Source organism: Myotis lucifugus, unplaced genomic scaffold (assembly GCF_000147115.1).
Source record: "Myotis lucifugus unplaced genomic scaffold, Myoluc2.0 scaffold_257, whole genome shotgun sequence".
In the NCBI taxonomy this organism is placed as follows: Eukaryota; Metazoa; Chordata; class Mammalia; order Chiroptera; family Vespertilionidae; genus Myotis; species Myotis lucifugus.
The window spans coordinates 496,926-509,279 of NW_005871305.1; the positions used below are offsets into that span (position 1 = coordinate 496,926).

The following is a 12,354-nucleotide window of genomic DNA, read 5'->3' on the forward strand; positions in this document are numbered from 1 at the left end:
TTCTCCATCCTCCCTGCGTCCCCGCCACCCCTTGGTCGCATCCAGAGGAGAGCCTGGAAGAGGTGGGGGTGGGGGTGGGGCGCGCGGGGTGGCACGAGACAAAAGGGTCGCGGGGTCAGCCTGCCATGGCTTCCCGGAGCCTGGGGGGCCTGAGCGGGAGCCGTGGCGGGGGCGGCGGCGGCAAGAAGAGCCTGAGCGCCCGCAATGCTGCGGTGGAGAGGAGGAACCTGATCACCGTGTGCAGGTACGGCGGCCGGTCGCTCGGGGTGACGGGAGGGGGCTGCCGGAGCCCCGGGCTGGGGGCCGCGAGGCACCCCGCGGTAGCCCTGCGCCCCGGCCTCTGCGCACCGGGTGTATCCGCGGGCCCGCGCGCCCCCAGACGGGCGGGGGTCCGGGCACTGCCGAGGCCCCGGACTTTCGGTCAGTCCCAGGGCTGCCAGCGGCCGAGGGTACGGTTTGGGGCGGGGCTGGGGATGGGTTTGTTTTGAATGTGCAATCTCGAGTCCAGAGTGAAAGAGGAGGGAGGGCAGGGGGAAGCTCTTTGATTTAGTGCGTGTTGAGCTGTCAGCCAGCTTTTGGTGAAGTGGTCGCTACTGTGGTGATTGTTTACTGTGTTCCCTCAAAATCAGTGTGCATTCTGTGTTTGTTTTGGCTTGTTTACATATATTAAGTCTTTTCATGCCGCAGATCTTGAGTGCCTGCTACATGCCAGCGTGTGTGTGTGTGTGTGTGTGTGTGCGTGTGTGTGTGTGTGTGCGTGCTTCCTCTCCACTTTAAATTGCGGCGCTAGTGCTGTGTCTGCAGTTGTTAGCAAGAGTGGGACTGTGGAGGATACCTAGGCTACGTTTCAATGGTTTATTCCAAGTTCTGCCTTTCCTTACGTGTTTTCTAATTTTAAGTGTAGTATTCCTTTACTCTACAAAATATAGAGACAGAAAAGGAGTAATTACCAGTACTATTTATAAAAGGAATTACTATCTGTGAAAGGAATAGTTACTGCCTACAAAAACTTATTTTTAATATGCTGATACATTTTCTTTAAGTCTTATTTATGAGTAGTAAAAAAATTGAAGTCCTAAGCATCCATTTCTTAGGAACTTCTTTGAACGATTAAGTTGCTTTAAATTTACTGTACTTGGTTCAGTAAAACCCCTCATCATCAGCCATTGATAATCGTCTAAGAATCAAAGATGATGAAACCTTTTCCGCCTTTGCAGTTTATATCTATATTTTTCTTTTTCTTTGTGAAAAAATGTGTTTAGCATCTTAAGCCAAATATAGATATTTATACTAGGATGTATATTTAATAATTTTGAGAGACTTTTTGTTTTTAACTTGGACTGTTACAAATGTTCACCTTTCTAGCAGGAAGACCTGCCTCACTGACTTTTAATGGCACTGGGGTTGCAAACAGTAAAATTATATGAAATCTTTTAAATGTATCATTTTGTGGAGTCTAGGATGCAACCTTTTGAAGAAGATAGGCTGTATTAAAGTTTTTAAACGTAGGAAAATATTTTTTTAAGTTAGGTAGATAGAACAATTTTCTTACCTTTATTTCACAGCTATTAAAAGGAATTAGTTTTTAAAAAAGTGGATGGTCTCAAGCAAGTTCCAACATATGCAATGCTTCTTGGGCTAATGTATTTCATAAAAGCTTCATCAGAGTTAACCTTCACAGGACAGCAACCTTGTCTGCTTTTTGCTGAGTCTTTTTAAAAAAAATTCTTTCTACTATATATAGCATATGACTCTCAGCAAATATTTATTGAATTAATAAATTCAGTGGTTGGTACTATTCCTTTTGCTTCTCCATTTTTGTTTGGTTTTAGGTCATTTAATGTTCATTTGCTCCCTCTTAAGAGGCAGTTTAGGCGAAGACAGGGACTTGTATCTCAGCCTCATTTAAATTATATTTTAAGTTTAAGAAATTTCAGTCATTTCTCACTGATTTGTGTGGATTACTTTCTGAGCTAGCTGTATTTTTTATTTGCATAATTATTCTTTTCTACTGTGAAACAAACATAATTGCTACTTTAGTTACAGTTTGCACATAACCTTAGTGTTGTAGCTAAAATAAATTTCAATTTCTGGCTAAGATTTCAACCTTTGTATTTAATTATGTGGATAATATTATTAAGGCTGTTCTTTATGTCCAAATAGTTGATGTGCATATAAATTATCATCCATGTCTAGTAAGGAGATCTCTTTGATAGGCTTTGTCTAAAAGGCTTTTACTTTTTAGAAAAAAAAGTCACTGTAGGTCATTTGGCTGTTTTAAATGGCCCCACTTAAAGTTCAGCAAAATGAACAAATCAATATTGATGCGTTTCTGTTGCTTTTCTCTGCCTTTCAGAGTTGCCAAACTCTGAGTCTCTCATCCATCTCTAGTAATGAGTATATGTCTTCATTTTTACATATCAAATCCGAGGTGGTTTGATATTTACATTGGGAAGTTGGTTTAGTGGAAATATAATTGAGTTCTAAGTTTACTTTTCTTTAAATAATTGTATGTCTTTTAACAAGCCATGCAACCTTCCCGTTTTCCAGTTTTCTCGTGTGTAAAATAACCTTGGACTAGATCATTGCTAACCTTCAATGACAGCCCTAAAATTAAAAAAATAACCTTCAAGCAAAGTGTGCTCATATTTGTTTTTGAATTTCTCTAAATATGAGCAAGGTAATGGTAGGCATATGTTTAATGGTAGATAGATCAGGCATGTGCCTTTTTGTCTATAAACAGAAACATTTCATTTTGTAATTCTCTAATGATGTTCTGGAAAAACTGAACAGTTTACAAAGCCAAACCAAGTAAAACAACCCCCTGCACACACACTACCATTCTTGTGTATCTATTAATACGTTCACAGTAATGTTTTTCCTTACTCCTTAAACAATTTAGGCATACTCTCTATTTAGGTTTAAAACGTTATTATATAATCACACACTTCTTTAGGTTTAAAAACATCTCACAGAAGAACAGTATTACCAGAGCTCACTTTCCCTTTCTATCAAGGGCTGAGACTGTGTTTCCCCTCCGGGGCCTGGAGCTGAAACTCTGACTCCCCGGAGCAGACCAGACTAGAGCAGAGCTGTCTAGCTGGAAAGGGGCCTCGCTCCAGGGCTTCCTTGCCCCAGGACCTCCGCACAGAGCCGTTCCATAGCCATGCTGTTCTCATAGTCCTGATGTACCTCAGTTGAGCTGTTTGCACTGAGTAAAGTTTCCTTCTTCACCCCACCCCAAGTTGGAGATCCCTGTTGGCATTGACTTGGTGCCAATAACCATTGGCTGACAGTTGTAATCATATTTTAGTAGAATCTTTAGGGTTCTTTCTATATAGTATCATGTCATATGCAAATAATGAGTTTTACTTCTTCCTTTGCAATTTGGATGCCTTTTATTTTTTTTTCTTGTCTGATTTCTGTGGCTAGTGAAGGTCACTTTTTAGAACTACTTGAACAGTACCTGCAGCCTGTCCTCCCCCCCCTCCTCCCCCCCCCGCACCCCCCCCCGCAGGTCCTGCTGGGGACACCATGGGCAGGTGGACCTCCAAGGCACCAACAGGAGCTGGGCAGGGTTTGGTGGTAGAACCATGAGGACAGGACAGGGATGGGGGCACAGTCTGGGGGCTGGCATGAGGGCTGTGGGTCCTGCTGTCCAGAGGCCCAGTCACCACAGCACCCCCATCAAGTGAGCTATGTCTGGAGTATTTCATTTTGGGAGATGCTAATGTAAATGGCATGTGTTTTTCATGTCAAATTCCACTTGTTTGTTGCTGGTATATAGGAAAGTTGGAAAAAAACCAATATTGCTATACTTTGAACTTTAGAATTGGGTTGTTTGATTAGGTAGGATCATGGGATTGGATGGAATTGAGCTGAATTTTGGTTCATTGTGATTGTATATGTAGTTATTTCATGAGGTATTTTCAGTGAAAATTTATATATTGTAGACTAAAAATATCTGGGTGATATTTATCTCAACAAATAAGTACAGTTTTATCATATTTTTCACAGATTGTGTGGAGAGAAAATAGGTCATTTGAGGCATCTAAATATCCTACACTCAATTCTGAAATATTCATAGATTGACTTTGGTTCTATATGCCAACCAGTATTATTTTCCCTGCATATTCTCTTCATTTAGAACTTTGAAAAATTAAATTTTAAAGCCCTTCAGGCATTTTCTAAAACCTTCATTCTTCATAGAAAATCAGGTATTATTCATTTTTTCTGTTATTTTCAAGCTTCATAGGTTATTGAAAAGCTTATATATTCTTTTGATTTTAGTTCTTTTGACAGAGAGAATTAAAATCTAAATTCTCTTTCTATGGCTTAACATTGTTTTATGAGGACAATATTAAAATGTATATATTTAAGTATGTATGCATACCAGTTTTAAAAATAAAATTTGTTAAACTCTTAAATTAATACTTAAAGAGAAACTCCCCTCACAAAGTCATAATTTTCCTGTCTCGTGGCTAGAGGACTAATGAGTGATTTAAGACGATAGTGTGATGAGCTAAGCAGAGTGGAGACAAATGATGGTTTTAAAAATAAACTACTTTTAATGACAGTTACATAGTTGTTCTTAGTTTTCTATTGGTCAGGATATTATTTCATAACTTGAATGTTATTTCAAATAACAGAAACACCTAACATTTCCAGTGTAGTCAGAGAATGAAGTGTTCATATTTTCCATGTAACTAAGGTTTGAGTTAAGCTTAAAATTCTCCCTTCAACTATAGTGCTTTACTCAGCATTTATTGTGCAGTGCAGTCTTCTATATAACTGCAGCTTCCAATTTAAGTGTTCAGATTTAAACCACAGTAAACAATAATATTTTAAGCATCTTGGATGAGTTGCTTTTAGAAAAGAATTACCCATTTTTCTACCCTCTTTAAAAAGACTGCATAGCACAATATAACCTTTGTTGATGATCTTACTCTAGGCCTGTTTCTATGAATATGTCCTGTGCAGTGGCTGCTCTTGGAGATTCTCAAGATACATAGAGCTTTTTGCTATATGACCCCAAAAGATTGTTTGGAATTCATCTGCTTTTGCATATGCTGTCTCTTCCTACCAAGTTAGCTGTTATTTCTTACAACTCCGCCTGTATCTAACAGCTCTTTTCTTTCTGCTTGCCAATCCTGGGTTTCCATCCTGAGTTGCTCATTATGATTGGTTGTGAACTAGGAAAGCAGATAAGTAAATTTATCATGTGTTAAAAAAAAAAAAAGCACCCAGAGGCCTGAGTTCAGTGAGTGAGATTTAGCACTCTGAACTTCTTAACATTCTGGTTGCTGAATAATCAGAAAAAAGTCTGTTCCTATGTTTGAAGTTGGTGGATGAAGTGCAGGTAATATGAAAAGTTACTGCATATTATTGGTGATATAATCCTTTAAGTTACTTTAAATTCAGTGACTTACTCTTCTTGTTACTATTTGCTTTAGTATGCCTCATAGGACTTTATACCTTGGCTACAGTGAATTAATATTTTTGGCTAAAACTCTGTCATGCTCAATGTAATAGAACTTTGGGTTGGGACTTGGGTCAACATTAGTTACGTTGTTTGGAGCAGGTTCAGTATTTCGAAGGATTCTTAGAATTCTAATAGTAGGTGTCCACAATGGAGGTAGGGTGATCAGCTTCTCAGGTGCTGGTCCTAGGTAGGCATTACAATATTCACAGAAGGTCATTATCTCTTCCCCTAGCTAAAACTGAGTTCATATTCAAATGACAACAGAGAATAGGTGTCCCCTACACATTTTCTAGAAGGTATTGTCTTAACTTCACTGCTGATGGATAAATGTCAGAAGCTCAGTTGAGAGATAAGATATTCAAGGAAGAATATGTGAAACTTATCCACTCTTGTAAGACTGAGGTCTTACAGGCTTATAAAATATACTAGAAGCTGTTGCACGAACATTCGCGCAATAGGCCTTCCTTCCCCTGGCTGCTGGCACCGGTTTTCCTCCGGCACCTGGGACCCAGGCCTTTGGTCTGGCCGCAGTGGAGAAGCCAAGCCTCTTCAGTCTTCACTCTTCAGTCTTCACTCCAGCAGGAGCCTTCAGTCTTTGCTCCGTGCCTGCATATGCAAATTAACTGCCATCTTTGTTGGGTTAATTTGCATAGTCTTTCTGATTGGCTGGTGGGTGTACAAGAGTGACACCAATTTGCATGTTTCTCTTTTATTAGTGTAGATGTTTGGGTCAGTCCAGATCATCCGAGAGCAGCTGGATATGTAGACTGCATTGATTCACACTCTCCTGTCCCCGTTGCTTTTGCCGAATTGTGCATTGGTAAGATTACATCCACCTACATTGAGGGTCATCCCAGTTGTGCATTGGTAAGTTTATATCTGTCTACATTGAGAGTCATCAGAAGAAGCAATCACAGAGGGTCTTCTTGAAGTTGTTGTCAAGCAAATTGTTTATTATGTCAGAAAGTATCTTCTTTTGTGAAGATTTCTATGAGAAACATCTGTCTTATTTTAATGCCAATAATTGTATCTCTAGGCAATTGCTTTATTTATATCTATTGAACCCAAATGAATGTATAAATGACACTTCTTCTTCTTCTCATGCAGCTGTTAGAAATTTTAGTATTAAATCTGGGGCCAACCCCTAAAACTGATATTGATCATCATAGTAACATATTTAGCCTATTCCAGCTATAATGTATAGGGAAATGAAAAATGTAAAACATTTATTTAGTACACTGTAATTTTTAAAAAAATTTTTTTTTATTGCTTAAAGCATTACAAAGGGTATTACATATGTGTCCTTTTTTTCCCCGCCCTTGACAGTACCCCGGCTTCCCCTACCCCCCAGTGTCTTATGTCCATTGGTTATGCTCATATGCATGCATACAAGTCCTTTGGTTGATCTCTTACCCCCCTCCCTCCTGCCCCCCAACCCTCCCCGGCCTTCCCGCTGCAGTTTGACAATCTGTGTGAGGCAGCTCTGCCTCTGTATCTATTATTGTTCAAAAGTTTATAATGGTCTCTATTATCCATGAATGAAGTACACTGTAATTTAAAACATTAGAAATATTGACAAAGTTTCTCCTTTGGAAAAAACTTATCAAGAACAGTTTGAACACTGCTGTACATATGAAACTAATAAATAATAAAAAAATTAAGAGTAGTTTGAATAGTGCTTTCCTTCTTCTCATTGTATAACTTAATATATGGAATAAGCATATTTTTATGCCATGGCAAATGGACATATTCCCTTCTAGGTTTAAATCAGTTTTCAACACTTTATCCTTTGAACTTTCAAAGTTGTGAAAATCTCTCAGAGGCCCAATACTGTGAAGTGGTTTGTCGATGTCTCTTCCTTTGGGACATCTTCATCCTTTCGTCACAACCACTTTACTCATTTATGTTTGCCTTCAATAAGTTTCTCTGGCTGCATATCTAAATGATCTTGAACAGAAGAAGCAGTGTCGTTATTCCCATGATCAACTATATCTTCCATAAGTCCATTTGTATCTGATTCAAATTTCACTTCTAGCATTATCACTTTCCATTTCTCTGCCATGTTTTCATCTTTGTTGGCCCATCGCTCATCAATAATTCATTTTCATAAAACAACATGTGGGTTTATCACCAGGAGACAAGAAGGCAACACAGCTATAGGCTTTGATTTCTATGCATGAACTAATAACAGGTGCAAAGTGACCAGTCCTAGAAAGACTTTGAAAAAAGTGATGTGATTGATCACTGATCAAGACCTATATTTGTTATTCACATGTGATCCTCTAACTAGAGAGCTAGCAGCATTTTATGTAATTACTCACAGTTAACATATAATAGTATTCTAATAGAAACCATGTTGTTATGAGATTGTTATTATTTAATTGTAGTAACTGAAATTAATGCATATTGGAACTGTGCCAAGTATGGACTGACTTATTTATTTATTAATTACAAACAAAATAAACCCATTACATGTTAGAATAGATAATATATTTTAATGAGAACTATTAGTTTCCAAAATAACAAAAATGGCAAGAATAGCACTGTTTTACATCTTTGCAAATATCTTTAATCTTGTGTTTAATAGAAGATAACTAGATTCTCATATCTGCTTCTGCTTTCAGTCTATTCTGATATATACCATGTAGTCTCTGGAAAACTCCAGAATACGCTTGGTAAAAAGTGGGAACCAAAAAAGCAAGCAATGTCTTATAATTGTTAAGAAAATAATTTTGACCTTTCAGACCTCTGAAACGGCCTGGGTCCAAGAGTACACCTTGCGATTCTTTGTATATAATGAAATCACTTTTATCTTATACAAATAGAATGATAGTAATTATATAACCTTGAGAAAATAATTACTCAAATAATTTTCAGTCTTTTTTGGTTCTGACAAATAATCTTGACTAAGAAAAGTTGAGATAGTAACATGTAGTTAAACATTAATCCATCTGTAACAACAACTGGAGTTCAATGGAGGAAGCTGTTACATAAAAGGAAAAAAAAAATCTAGGAAGTAACATTGATGAAGTTGTTCTCTTGTACAAGAAACATAGTTAATTTAGAGGAAATGCATGACTAAATGAATAGAAATAAAATGGTAAACAGAAACCAGATTAAAAAGGGACTTGAAAACTTATTTTTATTTCTTATGTCCATTTCACCAGAAAAATGTTGCACATCCTCAGCAAACTTTGAATGTCCCCATCAAACTTTTTAAGTATGATGTTTTTGTCCAGTAAAATATAAATTTTTAGGAAAAGTGTTCCTAAAATGAATAAACAAAAACCACACATCTTCATCTCCACCTTTGGCCTAAATGGAAAGACAGTTCTGAATGTCGGAGTGTTTCTCTATAATCTTTATTAGGTGGAATGGAACAGGAAAAGCTGACTCAACAATCACAAAGAGGAGTAACTTCCTGCTTTAGAAAATCACAGCATCTCAGATATTAATGCACATTGGTGAAATAAACTGAAATTATATTTAAAAAGATAAAACTAACAAAGTGCTTATTTCTTCAAAAGAGCTAGGTTAGTACTCAACCACCTATAACAGTCTGATGAGATTTTAGTCACTGCTGTCCTTCAGGACTAATACAAAATTACCTAACAAATTATCTACTTTGTAAAATGCAATAGCCGTGGAGAGTAACACGTACATTTCTGTAGCATCCAGAGCCATATACAGATCAATAAGTAGTCAATAAATAAGAGTCTTTTTTCATCATGTTATCAGTAGTTTATATTCCTATAGAAGACAATATCTGCATGACAAAAATCTAAGATGGTGAGTCTCAGAATGCTAAATTACTTTTAACTCAAACTCTCCCTAAAAACTAAAACAAAAGCAAAATCCAAATATCACAACACATCATTACACACAGTTTCTGTTATTTCCAAGCAGAAAGATATTTTCAGGGTGAAAAAACAGTTTAAATAATTTATAATATATCAAAGTGAATAATGCAGAAAAATAATATTTCTCAGCTTTGTTTCATCAATTATACCCTGTTCTCCTGCCAACACAAAACTAAATTTCAGAAGGTGAATTAGATCCTTAAGTCTAGCTAGCCAAGTCTTCCCACTCACCACTTCTCTAGAATCATGTAGCTAGCTCCATAATTCCAGAATCTTTTTGTCCTTAACACAGTAACTAGCTAAGATGTGCTATAAAAACCAAATCTGTAAAACGAATTTTAATACATTTAAAAAATATCACACAGATGCTGAGCTATTTCCTGATAATGATGATGTTAATATTAGTCATCTATTTCTTGAAGAGGACTGGTTTTCAAATAAAAAAATGATAATTTGATGAATGTCTAAAAATATCAAATCAAGTCTAAGTAATAGCTTTTACATAAGAACTTGAAAAATATAAAAATTACATAAAAGGGTCTTACAATTAAGTGCAGTTCTTTTTTTAATTTTTCAATTAAAGTTGATGTACAATATCATATTAGCTTCAGGTACACAACCCAGTGATTAGAGATTTATATAACTTACTAGAGGCCCGGTGCATGAAATTTGTGCACGGTGGGGAGGTCCCTCAGCCCGGCCTGCATCCTCTCCAATCTGGGACCGCTCAGGGGATGTCTGGGACCACTGGCTCCTAACCTCTCACCTGCCTGCCTGCCTGATCGCCCCTAACCTCTCTGCCTACCTGCCTGGTTGCCCCTAACTGCCTTTGCATGCCTACCTGGTTGCCCCTTACTGCCCTTCCCTGCTGGCCTGGTTGCCCCTAACTGCCCTCCCCTGCCGGCTTGGTCGCCCCTAACTGCCTGCCCCTCCCGGCCTGGTCGCCCTTTACTGCCCTCCTCTGTCAGCCTGGTTGCCCCTAACTGCCCTCCCCTATCAGCCTGGTAGCCCCTAACTGCCCTCTCCTGCTGGCCTGGTCACCCTTTACTGCCCTCCTCTGTCAGCCTGGTTGCCCCTAACTGCCCTCCCCTGCCGGCCTGGTAGCCCCTAACCGCCTCTGCCTCGGCCCCCGCCACCATGGCTTTGGATGGATGTCCGGAAGACATCTGGTCTAATTAGCATGTTACCCTTTTATTAGTATAGATGAAGTGATCACCCCAATAAATCTAGTCTCTATCTGACACCATACATAGTTATTACAATATTATTTTTTAATCCTCTCCTGAGAACATTTCCATTTATTTTTAGAGAGAGTGAAAGAGGGAAAGACAGAGAGAAATACAGTGGGGCCTTGACTTATGAGTGTCCCGACTAACGAGTTTTTCGAGATACGAGCCGTCTCTTGGCCGATTTTTTGCTTTGAGTTGCAAGCTAAAATTCGTGTTACGAGCCAGCTTCAGATACCCCACCGCTAGTTGGCGCAGCGAACGTCACAGTGAACACCACAACATCAGCCCAGCATCACGTATCTCACTCATTCACTTTAAGATTTGACATACGAGTAATTTGAGTTACGAGCTCCGTCACGGAACGAATTAAACTCATAAGTCAAGGCCCCACTGTATTAATGTAAGAGAACACAAGGCCTGGGCTGGGGAGGACCCTGCAAATGAGGTCCATGCCCTTGACCAGAATCGAACCCGGGACCCTTTGGTCTGTAGGCTGATGCTCTATCCACTGAGCCAAACTGGCTAGGGCTACAATATTATTGACTATATTCCCTATACTGTACTTAACATCCCCATGACTATTCTGTAACTACCAACTTGTACTTCTTAATCCCATCAATTGTTACACTCACCCCCTCACCCCCTCCCATCTGGCAGCCATCAAAATATTTTCTGTACCTATCAGCCTCTTTGTGATTTGCCTGTTCATTTGTTTTTTAGATTTCCCATATAAGTGAAAGCATATGGCATTTGTCTTTCTCTGTCTGACTCATTTCACTCAGCATAATACCCTCTGGGTCCATCCATGTTGTTGCTGATGGGGAGATTTACTGATTATTTATAGCTCAGTCATATTTTATTGTATACTAGAGGCCCGGTGCACAAAAATTTGTGCACTCGGGGGGGAAGGGGGAGTCCCTCAGCCCGGCCTGTGCCCTCTCGCAGTCTGGGACCCCTCGGGAGATAACGACCTGCTGGCTTAGGCCTGCTCCCGGGTGGCAGAGGGCAGGCCCAATCCCTAGGTGCAGCCCCTGGTCGGGCTCAGAGCAGGGCTGATTGGGGAGTTGGGGCGCCGCCCCCTGTCATGCACAGAGCAGGGCGGATTGGGAGGTTGCGATGCCACCCCTAGTCACGCTCAGGGTAGGGCCGATTGGGGGATTGGGGCACCACCCCCTATCACACTCAAGGCAGGGTCGATGGGGAGGTTGCGGCGCCACCCCCTGTGACGCACAGAGCAGGGCCAATCAGGGGGTTGGGGCACTGCCCCTTGTCACGCACAGAGCAGGGATCATCAGGGGGGTTGGGGCTCTGTACCCTGTCATGCACAGAGCAGGGCCAATCAGGGGGTTGGGTGCTGCCCCCATGTCATGCACAGAGCAGGGCCCATCAAGGGGTTTGAGGAGCTCCCCCCCCTTCACTCACAGAGTAGGGCCGATAGGGGAAGTTTTGGGCACCCGCCCCCCTGTCACACACACAGCAGGGCGGATCAGGGGTTGGGGCGCCGCCCTCTATCACCCACAGAGCAGGGCCGATCAGGGGGTTGGGGCGCCGCCACTGTCACACTCAGGGCAGGGCCGATTGGGAGGTTATGGCTCTACCCCATCACACACAGAGCAGGGCCCGTGTAGGGGGGGGGTTGGGGTGCCGCCCTCTATCACCCACAGAGCAGGGCTGATCAGGGGGTTGGGGTGCCGCCACTCTCACACTCAGGGCAGGGCCGATGGGGAGGTTATGGCTCTACCCTGTCACAGAGCAGGGCCTGTGGGGGGGGCGGGTTGGGGTG

The 12,354-nt window shown here is 40.7% G+C and overlaps 1 protein-coding gene across 3 annotated transcripts in view; it reads left to right on the plus strand.

Annotated features, from left to right (window-relative positions):
* Nucleotides 1-125: 125 nt before the first annotated feature.
* The window catches only part of RUNDC3B (RUN domain containing 3B), a 98,839-nt gene continuing 86,610 nt past the window's right edge, over nucleotides 126-12,354 (plus strand). For all 3 annotated transcript variants that reach the window (XM_006099064.3, XM_006099066.3, XM_006099067.3), the window contains exon 1: nucleotides 126-244. In XM_006099064.3, coding sequence (XP_006099126.1) covers nucleotides 126-244 — 119 coding nt within the window. The remainder of the gene's footprint in view (nucleotides 245-12,354) is intronic.